Below are 18,896 nucleotides of genomic sequence, written 5' to 3'. Positions count from 1 at the left end.
AAATGTTAAAGAGAAGTACAATTAAAATGAAAACATTCTATTTTTTAAGTGGCAATGGTAAATTTTATCTCTACTATAGCAGAGTACATTCTTGTTTGAGAAGAAAAACAGTGAAGATTCAAGTGAAGAGGTTAATTTTATTAATTTTATATTAAAGAAAATAAACTTTATACCTCAATTCTAATTCTTTGAAAGCTAAGATGTTTCTTATTTGAATCAATGAATAAAAGTTTCTCTTATGTTAAATGACTTTAAAACAAATTAAACATAATACTCAACTTAAACCATCTCAAATACAAACCTATATAACTACAATATAAATTAACTCTATGAATATCATATCCAAATGCATATACAATTAAACATTAACATGTTGGTAAATGGCATTGTGATATTGACATATATATCTGAAAAATATTTAACTGTAAATATATGAGGCTCTTAAGATTTCCCTGAACAAAAACTATTTTCTGAACAACTATCACAGAAATAAGACCATCTAGGAGGGCATTAAGGGGCCAGAGAAATAGCATAACAGTAGGGTGGGTTTGCTTTGTATGCAGCCAACCCAGAATAAACCTAGGTTAGATTCCCAGCATCCCATATGGTCTCCTGAGCCTGCCAGAGTAATTTCTGAACGCAGAGCCAGGATTAACCCTGAGTTTTGCCTGGTGTGGTCCAAACAACAACAATAAAAATAAAAGGGCATTAAAAAATAATTAGAACAGAGAAGTATAAGATAAAATGTATTTCTTTTGTTCTACCCAAATTATGCATTTTAGTCATTATTTGCAAACATTTAAAAATATTCAAATTTAAAACAATTTATTTTATATAATTCAGTTTTATATGAATAATATTAAAATGAATAGGAACAAAATGATCCCATTTTACCAACAGTAATTTGGGGCTGTTGCAAGTCAGCCCCTGAAGAGATTGACTGATGGAGGGATGGAGGATGAGGCCTTTCTCTTCCAGCTCGGAGCACGCGTCTGCCACCCTGACTAGCCAACGGTTCTGAGGTGAAAGGGCGGGTAAACAGCTCGCAGACAGTCAGGCTTGTGGAAATATGAGCTTTATTGGGTGGACAAGATCAGCTGAAGTCCAAAGACTCAGTCTCAGTTCCAGCAAAAAAGCCCCCCGCCTTCCACAGACCCTTGTTTTTATCCCCCAGAATCAGGTACCACCCAATGGTGGGATCAGATACCACCCAATGGTGGAAGCAGAATCAGTTATTACCCTAGGGTGGGGCAGAATGCCAGGTCACACCCTAGGGTAGGGCACAATCACCAATCAGGTTAGGGTCAGTAACATACTAATCCCCTAAAATATTTACATACACAACAGGGGCCACATTTCCAGTATATTTCTGTAGTTGTTGTTCTTTGGTTGTTTTTTTGGGATCAAACCTAGTGGTTTTTATAGGTTTCTTCTGGCTCTGTGGTTAGGAATCACTCCTGGCTGAACTTTGAGGACTATATCAGATATAGGTTATTAAACCAGGTCAGCAGTATGGAAGACAAGCGTGCTTCCTAAGCTCTAGTATACCTCCAGTCTTTTCCATATATTTCTAAGTCCTATTCAAAGGAAAGAATATATGGTAAATTTAAGAAAAGCACATTTAGGGGCCGGGGAAATAGCATAGAGGTAAGGCGTTTGCCTTTCACGCAGAAGGTCGGTGGTTCAAATCCCGGCATCCCATATGGTCCCTTGAGCCTGCCAGGAGCGATTTCTGAGCATAGAGCCAGGAATAATCCCTGAGCGCTGCCGGGTGTGACCCAAAAACAAAACAAAACAAAACAAAACAAAACAAAACAAAACAAAACAAAAAAGTGCATTTAGAAAAAGAAGTAAAATACATAAGATTATGGAATATTGAAGGTTTAGCACCTGATTGTTAAGTGTAAATGAATATCTACACTCGGAATATCTACCCTTCTTGCAGTGACATAAAATAAGAACCAATCTGCTTTCCCATCTGGAGCAACCAGTACTGATGACTAAATGCCAATATCTCCAGGTTAATATACAGACAAACCTGAACTATATTGTTAATTTAATTGTGGATATAAATGTTCCCAATGGAGAACATTCTATTTGAAATATAGTCTCATACAATATTGAAAACATTAATTTAATGATTCAGAAAAGTCTGTTTATTAATATTGACAATAAGTCCTAGACTTCTAAATCTACATTCATCTTTCTTTCTATTGCTTTTCCTTCACTGCATGTATCTGTTCCCTGGAAAATCAGAACAATTAATTTTTTAAGTGGTTTGAAGACTCATTCTGCTTGGAATTACTTTCTCAAAATTCCTTTCTGTTTGATATCGATTTTCCAATTATAATTTAAAATTCAAATAAATAGCAATTAAGTCCTAGAATAGCTTAAATGTATTAAATTATTTCAATTAATGACTTTTTAAATTATTTCATTATCTTTTAATTGAATTAGTGGTTATGGATGGACCAACTCTGCAGTCTGTAAAAGTATTTTAACTAGTAAAACTGAAATAGGCATCATACTCTTTATTTGACTGCTTAGTTCATATTCCCTCAATATGTGTTCGGAAATTTCATGCCATCTATAAAAATACATAAACTGTAACTCTGTGAAAAGATTTGTAAATTATGTTATTTTCTACAAATATTTGATAGCTATCCATGCTGATTTTCTTTTCTTATTATAGATGACAAAATAGTGATAAAACGCTTTGTATCATTAATTAATGTCAATGAAAAGCAATAGGTACAAGGATTATTTCCCTATAATGTGATATTAAGAGAATATATAGACTATATAAACTATATATATATTTTATGGTGAATATTCATAGATATATGCACCTCAAAATTAAGAAATTGTACAATGAATGACAGTTGCTTTATTATAATTCACTGCAACTGTAATCATTAACACTTGAACAAATGGAATGAACATCTGAATTTTACAGCTTCAATGGTTTGGGATGTGACAAATGGTTGTTATCATGGCATATTCTTTCTTGACTCTGTGCTTAGTGATCAGTTTGAACCAAGGATTGAACTGGATTCAATTGCATAAAAAAAAAAGCACCTATCCCATGGTATTATTTCTCTACCCCTCAATAAATCATACAAAGGAAATGTAAAAATAAAATTCATGCTCATAACAATAGTTTTTTCTTGACATATTGTATAAATGTGTATCCACATAAATGTTTTATGTTACCAAATCTTATACTCAAAATTCTGAATGTTGATCAGCATTTTTCTTTACTTTAAACATTATCAGTAAAATTATATAAGATATTTCACTGTACTTATATAAAAGGTAATTTAAAAGTATATAAAATATGCCACCTTCAAGTAAATTATTTAGCAAAAGTTCAATTATCTTAGCATACTTGGCTATATAATATCTAATATTTTATTATAATAATTTTTGATAATTTAATGTATTTTATGTTTAACCAGTGAACAAAAAAAATTAGAAGAAATAAATTGCTTGTTTGAGGCTGCAAGTAGCTTTGGTAAGAACTTCTGCTTCTGTGCTAAGGGATCATTCCTGGGGGTGCTTGAGGACCTTATATGGTGCTGGGAACAAAACAAAGGCAGTTTCCTGCAAGATAAGCACTTTATCTACTGTACTATCTCTCCAGTAATAAAATAATATTTTATAGTGCTATTTTATATTAGAAACCATGCTAGTTTCTCTCAACCACAGAGACAAGATGAATACAGTTGCAATTTTTAAATTCTCTGCTAGTCTGACTGCTTTGTGACAGATTAACTACTTATAGTTACAACACAGATTCAGAGAACTAAAACAGTTTAGACTCAATAATATTCATTGTATTTATTAAAAATAAAATTAATAAACCACAACCAGAAGGTGTAATGAATGGAAATTGGTAGGATGTTAAACTGCCTGTTAGCCATCTAATCTCAATATTTTTATTATAACTGTAAAATTCTTAATGCACTAAGTGGTTTTAAGATCAAACATAGAATAAAAATACATCAATTCATTTATGTTTATAGAAACCGTTTTATTTCAAATGACTGCATCGTCTTTTTCATCTGCTAATCTGAATCCTACTTTTCTGATGCTGTAAAACTTATCCAGAAAAGAAAGGGGTATAATGAAATTATTATTAATTTCTTTGTTAAAGTATTACATGTTCACTTTTGCCTAAAGCCAATGGCAGTATTGTTTTGTTATATCTGTAATTTTACAAATTTACTATGAAATCAATGACAGTATCTTTCACCACAGCATAACAGATCCGCAGATCATGAAGCAACATCAAACCTAAAAAAGTATGAGAGGTTAGAAAGATAATACAACAGGTAAGGCACTTGCTTGAAATTGTGGGCTTGGATTTGATCCCTACACCACATATGGTTCCCCAAATCCTGCCAGTAATGATCCTGTATCACAGAGCAGGACTAATCAATAAGGATCACCAGATGTGTCCCTAAATCTAAAATAAAAATAAAAAAATAAAATAATAATAACAAAAATACAGGAAACCGAAAGTTCCTGGCAGAAATTAATCTGCCATTTTCACATATCTGCCCAAGGGAGGTTTTGTAATTGCAAAATTTTACTCTAAGACTGCTGAGACTCATAGTAATTATGTTTTGCCTTTTTTTTTTTTAAATAGAAATAGCCACAGGTGGTAACAAATTGGGTTCTGAGATGGGGAACAAGGCAAGCATTCTAACCCAAATTACTATGTAATTTTCTTGATTATGGAATGTCCTTTAATGCTTTATTGCTCAAAATAAGACGGAAAAATCTTAAATATATTTTTGTCTTTCTTCACGTAGGCATATTGTATTATTTGTTAGTACTGGCACAACTAACATCAGGGTCAGGCTTCTGTTAATAGGCTTCTGTTAATAATTCTTAAAAATTCCTGTCAGTAGGATTTTTTAAATAATATTACTCTCTTATTTACTGCTTTTTATAGCTAATAATAAATAGTAGATTCACCAAAAGGTCAGGTTCTAGAAACTTAGATAAAAATTATTATCTGTGTATATGACAATACTAAAAATATAATGTTATAGACTTTCTTATTATTATTAAAATGTTTGCTATTTTCACATATACATATTATTCTTTTGAATCATACACCTTGACTTACACCTAGCATTTTTGTATCAGTATATTTTCTATTTCCTAAATTCAAAATAAATTTGTGCAGAACTTGGAAAATAAAAATTATATCTACAAACTTTTAAAAATTATCAGAAATTCTGTTTAACTGCAAGATAGAAAGAACAAACCACTACTTGCACACAAAAAAAGATTCATTAATGTATTTGATGCAATGTAAAAATGAAATAAGAAAACAAATGTTATTAAGTGAATTAAGTCTATTAAATGAATAGAAGTCTATAAGTAATGTTTGTATAAAATATGTTATTCACAATTTCAATGTAAGAAGTTGAATTAGGATACAAATTTTATTTATTTATTTATTTATTTATTTATTTATTTATTTATTTATTTATTTTGGTTTTTTGGGTCACACCCGGTGGTGCTCAGGGGTTACTCCTGGCTGTCTGCTCAGAAATAGCTCCTGGCAGGCACGGGGGACCATATGGGACACCGGGATTCGAACCAACCACCTTTGGTCCTGGATTGGCTGCTTGCAAGGCAAACGCCGCTGTGCTATCTCTCTGGGCCCAGGATACAATTTTTAAATAGAGGCAGAAGCAATATGAAAAGCAATAACTTTGGCCAGAAGATGATAGTTTTATATACATTACCAATATATGAGAATATATTACATTAAAATCTCTGTGAATTAAATAAGAAATCATTTTAAGGTAGTTCAGAAGAATTTTTTAAAAAATTATTATTTAGGGGCCGGGTAGGTGGCGCTGGAGGTAAGGTGTCTGCCTTGCAAGCGCTAGCCAAGGAAGGACCGCGGTTCGATCCCCCGGCGTCCCATATGGTCCCCCCAAGCCAGGGGCGATTTCTGAGCACATAGCCAGGAGTAACCCCTGAGCGTCAAACGGGTGTGGCCCAAAAACCAAAAAAAAAAAAAAAAAATTATTATTTAATTTTTTTAAATTTCCCATTCAAAATGTAATTTAAATTTGACAGCAGGTCTGGCATTTGCCTTGCATGCAGTCAACCTGGGTTTGATTCCTGGGACCCCATATGGTCTCCATATCCCACCAGGAATGATCTCTGACTTAAGAGTCAGGAGAAAGACCTGAGAATTGTCAGGTGTGACCCCAAATTGAAACTAAACTATACTAAAAGAATTTTAAGCAATTCTCAAGTTGGATTTGGACAGTATCTCCTTTTGAATTAAGTATTTTTCATATCATCAAACAAAATACCTTTTAGTACATTTGACTATAATTTTAAACATGTTTTTCTTAAATATTCTAAATTTTTAACTGACATATATAAACCTGGGACATTTGATAAGTGAATGATAATTTATTGATTTATTGATATATCAGATAAATAGAACTCAGATTAAAGTGCTTGCTTTGCACATACCCAACTCATATGCTATTCTAAGTACCACATATGGTCTCCAAAGTATTAATAAAAGTGATTCGTGAGCACAGAAGTAGAAGCATCACTGGATATGATTAAAAAATAAATAAATAATTAGAAATTAACCAACAAACCAAAAGGGCATATTGGCCACTTTACACCATGTTAAGTAATCCTTATTCATAGATGAACTTATTTACATATATGTTGATACTGCATATTCAGTCTATCTTGTTTTGTAAAAGATAGCAAGATATATCAATATTCATAAGGCAATCTGGAATACGTTGATAGTGACTTATACAACATAAAAATAAACGGTTATTCGCAAAGGTATTTATATTGGGTTCATGACTATAAAGCAGATTATATAACTTAATCATAAAGATTACATTTGTGTTTCAAAACTGATTGTAGTGTTGGTGCTGCAAGTAAATAAATATTTTAGCAATTACATTGTACAAATTAGATTTTAGAAATAGGAATTTTGGCCCTTAAACTATATTTTTTTACAATAAAATACCTGTTGCATTTCTGAGTTTAAATGTAAACTACTAAACGGTTATATGTATATGAGTATATGTCTATATGTAAATGGGCATATATACACATTTCAACTTATTTTTTACAGAATTGAAGAAAAATGCAGCAAGTAGGTTTTTTGCCTTGCACACCTTTGCCTTCCACATGTGGATTCCCCCTCATTCCATATGGTTTCCAGAGCCTTTCAGAAGTAATTTTTGAGTTCAGACTCAGTAGTAACCCTTGAGTGTGCCCCAAAAATCAAAGCAAACCAACAAATAAACATACAACAACTCTAGGTATAATTATAATTAATGATGTTGTAACAAAATTTAAGGATTTTTGTGGAAACTATAAAGAAATAGTAGAGCAATTGGTGACATATTTAAATAATATTTAAAAAATAGAAGCTAAAGATAGGTAAATATAATATGCCTAAAGTAATATAGATGTTGGAAAAATAGCCATTTAATCAATTTTTACAATAACTTCATATTTAAACATATATATAAGCAGAGTGGTAGCTCTGCTGATGGGTGTTTGCCTTTTGCAAGCAGCTGTCCTTGGTTCAATACCTGAAAACCCATAAGGCCTGCCCCAACATCTACCCCCACCCCTTGGCCTCAGCCTGCCAGGAGTACCTCCTGAGTGCAGAAACAGAAGTAATCTCTGAGCACCTACAGATGTGAACTACCCCCTGGCCCTCACAAAACAAAATAAAACTAAACTAATCAAAGCAAACAAAAACAGTTTATGCTATCCAAAAAGCATTAGGGCTCTTCTGAATTGTCATTTTATACCCATGCTATGCATTAACATATATACAGAATATGAAAACATAATTCCTGTGTTTCTTCAATAGTATTTATTTAACAAAAATATAAACGCATAGCTTTGAAAACTAGAAATAGAGTTTTAATGCTCTTGCATTCAAATTTTCACAAAGGCTGCATTGAGCTGATAAAGAGAGTAAACAAGAAACTGTCCTGTAAGTGGTCTCTTTAAAGTATTTCAGTAATTAAAAATCAATCAAACATATAACAACTTTACAAAATAAGAAGTATATATTGTTCAGATAATGTGTATTTCAAAATCAGAGGCTTACAAGAGTAGAATTATATTTATTCTAGCCTTGCACATTTTTCTATCCAATAGGGTTTATGACTAAGTTATTGAATAAAATAAAATAACACAAAACTTTAAATATTTCAGAACGACAAAAAAATGCATCTGTAATACCATTAATTATTTTAATATATTCTATTCCTCTAATCAACGCAAAGTCTCCTTATGTAGATTAGTTACATCTAAAGTCTCATTTATCCAACCTGTATTTATCCTTTGATCACAAAGCTTGTTAACCTAAATGATCTTTTATTGTTATGATTCGTTTTCCCATAATTATGCTGTTTAACTTCCGTATTTTTGAATAAATATATGCAAACGCGCCAATCATATTCAGCACAGTTATGCTAGATGTTCAATGAACTGTAAGAACCATTTCACTACAATAAACTACCTGGAATAGATCCAGGGCAAGGCCTACAAATACCAGTAATCAGAATGTCACTGTGACTAAAAGAGACAAATAGAAGCGTGTCACATGTATATCAATAGGTTCTCTCAGACATTGTCTGAAACCAATTTTACAATCTTTCACTGGGAGAACTAGGTGCATACAATTGAAGGAGCCACCCACACAGGCAAAATTTTGCATTTGTATTTGGTCTGAACCCTATTAATTTATTTGCTTTGCCTTAAAATATTCAACTTCTGCAGAAGCAAGGAAACACTAGCAAGTTTCTGCTTAGTCACAGCAGGGAATGTTGATGTCATTAAGGACTTCTTTATTACAGATAATTTATTTCAGGAAACTAAAGGATAGCAATATATCACTGTCAAAGCTAGTGGTGAACACTCTGAGTAACTGTAAAATACCATATGCCATTGAAGGAAATTCTTGTCAACATCTCCTTTACTAAAATAGGCTGACAATAGATTAGTGCAGGTCTGATGAACTTTAAAAGTATTTTGGAGGTGGGTGGCAAAAGTCACTCTATATTCCAGTTGACAGGCAAAATGAACTTAATGTTATTCTCTATCAAATACACTATCACTGGTTGAAGGAATGCAATACCATAAAAAAACTTCCCTAATGCTTTACTAAAATATGACTTGAAGATAATGCCCTGTGGGATTTATTAAACTGAAGTATCACTGAGGGGAATACATTCTGGAGCAATGACTAAAATGATAATTAGCAGGAGCATTTGTAAGAATTTAGCCACTATTGAGTATATTGCAATAGTTCTTAGCATCAGGGAGTTAAGTTTTACTTCCTGAATGGCAATAGCTCAATTCTAGTGGCTTCATCTTCCTCCAATAGTTTCATCATCAGACCCAGGGTATAGTCTCACATGCCTCAGGCATCCCACCAATTTCCCAAAAGAATAACAACCCTATCTAGATAAGAGGCTTAGTTATTCTTTAATGTAAAGCCTCTCCAATGTTTTGCCCATTGAAGGCTAGTTGTTACTCATTTCCCTCTCTATTCCCATAAAGCCTGGCACAACTTTATTATTTCTAAATATTTGAAGTTTCAGAGTAGAAAAAGTTATAAATTATAAAGTTAGAGTGATGAAAATTTTAAATGTTTTAAAAGAATATATAATAATAAAAAACGAATCGCCTTCAATTTAAAATATACTGAAATGGGATAATATTTGTTTGAATATATAGTATGTTGATAATCTAAAGTCATATTATACATTAATTATTATTAAAATAAAGTTTATTGTTCACATTTTTATAAATTTAGGCAGTCAATTGCCACGAAAATAAATGATGCAAACTTTTATTAAGAACATATATCTTTTTACATATCATTTATATATATTTTTATTTCATTATTCTACATAAGTAGGACTTCCAAGTGAAAATTTGAAATTTTGACAATCACAACGAACATATGCAATTATAATATTGTACTTCTGAAGAGCATTTCAAATTTATACGTTGTTCTTAAAGTTTATGGTCTTAAAATACATATGCCTTAGTCTTTTAAAGACAGGATATAAGTGATCATTTTAAAATACAATTTATTTTAACTTCATATACAAATTTAATGTTGTGTGTTATTAAAAAAGTGAATCACATATCTTAACATGAAATTTATAGAGAAAAGTCTAGAAAAATGTTTTTATTTTATTAAATTTTTAAAAATAGTTGCACATTTCCCACAGTCACTACAAAATGTTATAGAACATCTAAAACTTATTTTGGAAATAGGTTTAAATAGTTGAAAGAAAGCTTAGGGTATATTTTCCTATTATCTGATGTTATTATAAATATATGTACACTTAAATCACACGAAGATGACAAATATTAAATTCTTTTTTTCTTAATAGTGTTTTATATATATTTACTGAAGTTATAGAACTTTTATAAGTTATTAGAATGTATAAAACTAGAGTAAAATTAAGGCACTTATAGAACTAGAGAAAAAATCCAAAAATATCCTGCTTCTGCATTTTTAAGGCCCAAATTATCATCCTGATATAAGGAGTATTTTGATATTGCATGAATTTTGTAAATTTTACTGAAAATAAAAATGGATAAAGAAAATATTACTTTGTGAGTAGTTACATCTACTAATAATAAAAATAAACTTATATGGTATATATTCCATATAGAAAAATTATACACTTGAGTTCTCATTTACTGTAATTTTCACATATTTCACATTGTAAAGGTGAATTTTATAGTTGCACTTAAACGAAGAATAAAAATAACAATATATTAAGGTGAATGATTTAGAACAAAACTATTTTCCAAAGAAATTGGCAATAGTTCTATGAATATTTCTAACTAAGGTCTATGTATATTTAATTTATACTTCTTTTCATATATGGTAAAACTATTCTACAGGTCTAGTGCTTATGTTAGTTTAAAGTAGAAAATAAAGTAAACCTACCATTTAAAAATAATTTTAAGACAAGTGTATAGACATTGTTTATAGCATGTAGAAGGGACGTTCCCTTTCTACTCACTCATCAACATTATTGTAGAGTCAAACAAAATTTTTGTAAACTGGTACACATAATTAATAAAACCTATGCTATTTTAGAATAAACTTGCAGAATAGCTTCATGAACATACCTGAAAAAAATAGTATTGTGCCTTTTATTTGTTTTGGTATCAATAACGTACTCAAGTATGAAGATTTTCAGAAAATGATCTTGAGAACTACTCTAACCTCTATACTAGACAAAAATTGTGTGCATAATATTTAAGTACAAAAGGGCACACAATGAATATTATAGTAAAGATATCATTTGCTTTCACCATTCCAAATACTGATATTTTTCTGTAAAGATACTTTAGGATTACAGTATTTGCCATGCGTTTAATTCCTTTTTATTGAAAAGGCCATGCACCTATATCACAGGATGTTCTCTTCCTATCACAGAGTTCTAAAATGAACTCTAAAGTAAATCTTTTTGAAATTGAAAGGTAAAACACTGTGTGTAAATGGATTCATTTTAAAATTCTATTTCAGCAATTCTTACTGTGTTGGCTCAATATAATTTCTTCTTTGAGAACATATTAAAATGACTTGTAGTACTACAAAATATTCGGAAAACACAGATGTTCACACAAAACTGTAAATTTTCCCACCAGTGAGAAGTCCCCAGTCTCCTGCCTTCTTCTCAGCGAGGCCTTCATTCAAAACACCTGTTGAGAAGTTATCCTGAAACTTAATAAATAGTTCTTTATAAGTCAAGATTAGTAGTTATTCCTGACAATTAGCAATGTTCTCCACTTAAATTTAGATCCTCATTAACATATGAATTAGCTTTCAAAGAATTTGCTGCATGAAAGGCACTTTATAAATTTATGTAGCAATCTATTTGCCTATTCTATCGTAATACCTGTGATGTTCTATTTTTCAAAATTACTTTCAGAGTTTTAAAATGAATGAAATGTTTTAGCACTGTTTTTAATATGAATTACACTGCGGAAAGTAATTTGATCACAAGTCTAATTTAATCACTTTTGACTCCTTTTTTGAACTTTGTTTTAAAAACTTGAAGAAAACTTTGACATAAAATCTCTTCTAACAAACCAATGTATTTCCCTGCTTATATGTTGTGGATTTACACATATTTACTAAAAATATTTTTATATCCAAGAAACCAGAATTTTTGACCCTTCAATTCTCACAAAAATATTTGTTGATAATAGTAAAATCTTACTTTATCATGTATCATGACTTTTCTAAATTTTGATGTTCCTAAACTTCATGTGCTCATTCTTTACTAAAATATATGAAAACAATTATTGTTTATTCCATCGAGGAAAATGCATTGTGCACTTCCTAAAAAGTACATAAGATGCTGAAAATAAAGATAATACAGACTTAGTTGTTGCTGATCCAAATGCATTTTGTAGTTTAAATTCTACCAGCATAATATACATAGAATTTGTAGTGTTAAATGTTCACACTAATACATGTACATGAAGTACGATTATACACTTTAAACGTAACACTAGAGCACAGAGTGTTTTAATATACTAAGTTAAAAAGGGAAAAGAGAAAAATCACTGCAGTTAATTTATTCTATTCTGCTTTATAGGTGTATTTAGATGAAGCAAATACATTAAAAACAAAATATATTTACAATTGCATGTTTTTTTCTGAGAGGTTTTCAAAAAATCAGTAGAACTACAGATACTGACTCTTTTTTTTTTCCATTTTGTATTGGAATTATTTCAGACCAGAGCAATATAGAAGTCACACTGGGGGAAAAAAATCAAGAACTTCAAATACAATGTATGTCTTGTGGCATGAATTCAGAATCTAAAAGAAAGGACATTATGACAAAGTTTTATTTTGTTCTTTCTAAATTATTTTTGTTTAGTTATGTATCTGTTCTTGATTGTGTGTATGTTTGTCAAAGTGCCATGTGTGTGTATGTGTGTGCATTTGAGTATACATGTGTGGATGTGTCAGTATCTGTGTGCATGTGCTTTGGCTAAAGTTTCACTTCTGGAAAAAAAGATATAAAGATCATCATTATCATTTTTTCTCATCCTTCAATCAGAGGACAGTTTTAAGAACAACATAGTTTAACCTATATATGCATTTCACTACCTCAAATTCAAGACTCTTTTCACTAATCTTACCACAAAATCAGACTTTCTAAGAGTTCTATAGCCACAAATTAGTTTTATAAGAAACTGCATCAATATTCAACTAATAGCACTTGAAGTGGAAGATTAGTTATAACTTTGAAATCGAAATGAAAGAAAATAAAAGGTATGCAATTGGTGTACTTAGAAAATGACTGACTACCTAAGCTCCATAAATATAAATTAAAATTAACATCTCTGAGTAGATTGATTATTATCAATAGCAGTTTTACACAGTCACAGAAAAACTTTTACAGGAACCAGTTTTTTAAAGGAAGGTCTTGTTCAGTTTTAAATAGACTTCAATAAAATTATAATTATTATGTGCAATAAACATTGAAAAGTAGAATTTAGTAGCATGTTTACTACTTTATTATTTGCCTCAGGAGTATATTATTAAAATGCTTTTATAAGTTGGGATATATGTTATTCTTCAGAATGAGAAATATAAAATTCAACACTATTATAAAAATCAAGTCAAGATTGATTAAATATTTTTATAATGTTAATATTATTTTTTAATTTCCCCAAACTAATCTTCCACTTAAATGTCACTTATAGTTAGATTTAATTTTAAATTTCTAGTATTGCCTACCCACAATATTTGTAATAACTCATCTTATTTATACATAAGAAGGAGCTTAGACTTTCTGTGAAACAGTTCAACAGTGAATGAAAGATACTAGGCAAACACTAAATACAGGATAGTCTGTTAAAATGTTTTTTAATCGATAGCTTTTAGTTACACTGTAGAATATATATATGAAACATCACTTTGATTAGTGAAACCCCATACAATGCAAATACAATGCATTCTGGAATTCTTTACGGAACATGAAGTGCCTTAATACAACTTTGCCGTCTATTTCAAAAGCACAACATATGCTTGTAACTATATGGTTTATTCAGCTCATTCCTCAACAACTTCAAGAACCAGATAAAAAAACCACAGGACAATTTCATAGATAGTTACTAGTCATTATATATATATATATTTCATAGATAGTTACTAATCATTATCCAACACCTTCATGTATTAGACTTTTGGAAGAGCTTCAGTGCACTTTCCCCCCCACATTTCTGTAGCTGAAGTCACAGTAATGTACCACGTGGAAGTTGCAGCTGAGATATGTGTTCTCTAAAACACAATATTAAATACAAAACTGACTATCCTGAGGGGTAAAAACTGACTTTTTTAATTCAGACTCTAGAATTCTGGCCTGTTGTACTTCAAAAAGTTAACTTCTTTTTACAAAATGAGTATACAGTTCTTTCATTTTGGCATCATACTTTAAATAAAAAAAGATGTTTAAAGCGACTAAATAAAAACAGGTTTTTTCTACACTGGAAATCTTTTGTTATGAAAAGAATGATACAAAGAAAAAATACAGCAAAGCAAGGCATGAATACTGAATGACTGCTAACATTTTCAAATTTATAAAAATAAACTATATAAGGTGCAACAACAGCAAGACAATTACATCTTGCCAATTTTAAACTGCTTCTAAGGGAAGGCATATAAAGTGTAAACCGTTTTCATTTAGAACCTTTCCCCTCTCTCACTGCCTACTGGCACAGTGGCTCGCCCTAATCCGAAGCAGTGTTTTAGGACAGCTCCAATACCAAGCAACAAAGTGAAGTCCCAGTGGGTTATGCTAAACGTCTCCTACCTGTATAATGGACATCCGGGTGGTGGGGGTCTCGCTCGCATTAGTTCCTTGTCCAGTGAAGCTGGTGTGACAACCCGCGTGGCCCTGGGGGACAGTCAGGTTGTTGGAGGCAGGTTTCAGATACATCACCTCTGACCTGGGAGAGCTGAGGGGCAGGCGGGTCTGGTAGTCAAAGTACATGGGGGAGGTGGCCAGGGAAGGGCTGCTCACCACGTTCATGACATTCATTGCGTTCCTCTCCTCCACTTCACTCTGCACCAGCATGATATCATTTTTATTGATTTTCTTCTTCTTGCCCTTGCCCCCGCCCAGCTGGGGGTGGCTGTACTCAGCGATGCGGCAGTTGTAAGTGCGGATTTCCTTGTTCTCGCGCTTGCACTTGACGGCGATGGTGATCATGGCCGCTAGGAGGATGATGGAAATGGTACTCAGAGTCACGATCAGTGGCAGCGACATGTCCCACTGGTGCTGCTCGCCGTTCACCCGGGGCACCCCCTCGGGCAGGGAGCCACTCACTGAGCGGATGATGAGTTTAGCCACGGCGGAGAGGGTGGGCTTGCCGTGGTCAGTCACCTTCACCACCAGCTCCACCACGGGCGTCACGTCCTCCCAGTAAGGGTGCTGGGTGCGGATCTCGCCGCTGGCGGGGTCGATTTCAAACAGGTGGTCGTCGTTGCCGTCTACGATCTCGTAGGTGAGGCGTCCGCTCTCTCCAAAATCGCTGTCCAGGGCGCGCACGGTGCTCACCAGGTAGCCCAGGCCGGCGTTGCGGGGCACCTGCAGCTCAGCCGTGTCGTTCTGCAGCGTGGGCAGGACGATCACGGGAGCGTTGTCATTCACGTCTAGCACCGTGACCCTGACCGTGGCGTTGCTCTCCAGGTGCGCGGGGGCCCCCGAGTCCTTCGCGAGCACCTTGAACTCAAAAGCCTTGGTCTGTTCGTAGTTAAAAGAGCGCAGGGCATAGATCGCCCCGTTGGTGGGGTTCACAGACACGTAGGTGTAGATGGACACGTCGCCGATATGGGAGGGCAGGATGGAGTAGGACACGGTGCCGTTCTGACCCAGGTCGGGGTCCTGGGCGAGCACGGAACCCAGATACTCTCCTGGAATGTTGTTCTCGTGCACCTGCAGCACGTAGAGCCCCTTGGTGAACCGGGGCGGGTTGTCGTTCTCGTCCAAGATCTTCACCGCGAAGGACTTGGTGGAGTTGAGCGGCGGCGAGCCCCCGTCCCGAGCCACGATGGTGACATTGTACTCGTCCTGAGTCTCTCGGTCCAGGGGCCGGTCGGTCACCACGGTGTAGAAGTTGTCGTAGTTCTCCTCGAGTTTGAAGGGGACGGAGCCCGCCGATCCGCTCAAACCTCCTCCGCCGCCGCCTCCACCCGTCCCTCCTCCGCCCAGGACCCGACACTGCAGCTGGCCGTTCTTCCCCGAGTCGCGGTCAGTGACCCGCACCAGGGCGATGACAGTGCCAGGCGGGGCGGCTTCGCTCAGCGCCCCCTGGCGCACGGAGACGAACCCGATCGACGGCGCGTTGTCGTTGCGGTCGATGAGCTTGACCGTGACCTTGCAGTGCGCCGGGATGGGGTTGGGCCCCAGGTCGCGGGCCTGCACGTCGATCTCCAGCATCCCGTTCTCCTCGTAGTCTAAATTCCCTTTCACGCGGATCAGGCCCGTCTTGGGGTCGATGGAGAAGAGCTCCCGCACGCGGTCCGGCACGTAGCTGCTGAACGAATACAGCACTTCTCCGTTGGGACCCTCGTCGGCGTCGGTGGCGTTCAGGTCGATGACCACGGTGCCCAGGGGAGCGTTCTCGGGGAGTTCGACCATATAGGAGGGCGCCTCGAAGACCGGACTGTTGTCGTTGGAGTCGATCACTTTGACGTTGATCTGGACCGTGGCGGAACGGGGAGGCTCGCCGCCGTCCAAGGCGGTCAGCACGAGCGTGTGATGGTTCTGCTGCTCCCGATCCAGCGCCTTCTGGATGACCAGCTCTGGGAACTTGGTGCCGTCTCCGCGGGACTTGACATCCAAGGCAAAGAGGCCGTGATCGTCGCGAGTGAGCACATAAGTGCGGAGCCCGTTTTCGCCCGCGTCCGGGTCATGCGCGCTGGTGAGGGGGAACCGGGTCCCCGGGGCGGCGTTTTCGGAAATGTCCATCTCGATCTGATCCGAAGGGAAAGAGGGCGCGTTGTCGTTGATGTCTTGGATCTCCACCTTGATCATGCAGATCTCCTTGTCGTTGGCGAACACCTCGAGGGACAGCTGGCACTTGGCGTTGTGGCGGCACAGGGACTCGCGGTCGATGCGTTGCTTGGTGTAGAGGAGCCCGCTGTCGGCGTCCACGTCCAGCAGGTGAGGTGCCGAGTTCTCCAACACTCGGAAGCTGCCCGATTTGCCTCGCCCGCCGCCGCCGCCGCCGCCGCCGCGCTCCGCGGGAGCAAGCCCCGGCTGCAACCGAGCATCTTTGCCGATGTTCCCGATGACCGTGCCGGCCCCCTGCTCCTCCGGCACGGAGTAGTTGAGGTTCTTGAGCGTCAGGGCAGGGGCCCAGAGGAGGAAGCAGCAACAGATGGAAAGGTACATCCCAGATCGCGGTGCTGGGGGCAAGAGCAGCCGGACGGGAGAGGCGAGAGCAGGGTGGGTGCGCGCCAGCTTGGAGCACCTCCCCGGAGCGCAGCTTCTCTGCTCCGGCGCCGAGCCAGCAGCCAGCCAGCCAGCCAAGCTACAAGTCCGTGTGTCCTTCCTTCCTTCCAAGCCTTCGGCTCCCGGCTTGCGGCACAGGTTGTGCTCGCCTGATTCCGCTCAAGTTCCCCCGAACCTGTTGATCTACAGCATCCGCACTGGTGTGGGGTGGGTGGGAGGGGAGCGAGCCGAGGCGCAGAGAAGCCGCAGGAGCACGGACTAAAGGCGTAGGCTCCCTGCAGCTTTGGGGGGTGGGGGGGAAATGAGCCGGCGAGCCAGGGGTGGGGAGGGTGGGGACTTCTGGGCGACTGAAACTTGAGAGATGAAGCCGGCGATCAGAAAAAGAAAATTGCGTCCAGGAGCCCAACCAGAAGGAGCCGCCGAAGAAATCTGTAGGTTTTCCTGGCTCTCCCGCTAGGGCGCCGCAAAAAAAAAATAAATAAAAAAAATAAATTAAAAAAAAAATCTGCTTCAGCCCGCCTGCCCAGAGCTCGGGAACACGCTTTGCATCCAGCGGGGGGAGGGATGGCGCGGGAGGTGTGTCTCCAGGCAGATCAGAAAGTGGAAATCCTTACTTGTTCCTCGGTTCCCTGGGAGAGAAATTGCTGGGGATGAGGAGTCACGAAGAGAAGAGAGAGAGTCCCAGAGATTTCGGTGCTTCCTGCAGACCGGTGGAAAGAAATGTCTGCTTGCTCGCTTTGCGGGCTTGTTCTGTCTTTTTTATTTTTATTTTTTTTTTCAGGCAGTGTTTTGCTGCATTTAGAGATCTAATCTTACATTGCCGGTAGAGGAAACGGCGGCGATGGACTGCATCTCCTAGACAAGCGTATTTGCTCTGCCTGCCACCCTCCCTTCCTCCCCTCTCTCTCTTTTTCTCTCCCTCTCCCTCCTTTCCGAGCAGCCGAAGGGGAGGGGAGGGAATGCAGCGCAAAGAACTAGTGTCCCGATTTGTAGTTTCCTCCCTCCGCCAGGCTCCTCCCTCTCTTCCTCGGAAAAGGCTCTCCCCCGAAGTCAGGAAAGCCAGAGCCTGATCAGCATTTGCGGCGTGAGTCTATAGGGAAGGGGTGGGGGTGGAGATCCAGCTCTCTCTCCCTCTCTCTCTCTCTCTCTCTTTCTCCTCCTCCCTTCGTAGAACACACACACAGATTTCCCCTACGCCGAGCCACCAGCCGCCGCTACCATCCCATTCTCTCCGGGCCGAGCCAGGACTTGATCCTCGACGCAGTTTAATTCCAGTTTGCAGCTCTTCCCCGGCGAAAGGCAATCAACAGGCAACTCATGGTGGTGGTTGGAGGTGCAGATTGGGAGGGCAAA

At 37.1% G+C, this 18,896-nt stretch overlaps 1 protein-coding gene across 2 annotated transcripts in view; it reads right to left on the bottom strand.

Moving 5' to 3' along the window:
- Window positions 1-17,801, bottom strand: part of PCDH17 (protocadherin 17) — a 96,874-nt gene extending 79,073 nt beyond the window's left edge. For both annotated transcript variants that reach the window (XM_049778936.1, XM_049778937.1), the window contains exon 1: window positions 14,898-17,801. In XM_049778936.1, the coding sequence (XP_049634893.1) occupies window positions 14,898-17,483 (2,586 nt within the window). In that variant the 5' untranslated portion in view covers window positions 17,484-17,801. The remainder of the gene's footprint in view (window positions 1-14,897) is intronic.
- Between the last annotated feature and the right edge of the window lie 1,095 nt (window positions 17,802-18,896).

Source organism: Suncus etruscus, chromosome 8 (genome assembly GCF_024139225.1).
Source record: "Suncus etruscus isolate mSunEtr1 chromosome 8, mSunEtr1.pri.cur, whole genome shotgun sequence".
NCBI lineage: Eukaryota > Metazoa > Chordata > Mammalia > Eulipotyphla > Soricidae > Suncus > Suncus etruscus.
This window is presented reverse-complemented; position numbering and strand designations above follow the sequence as displayed.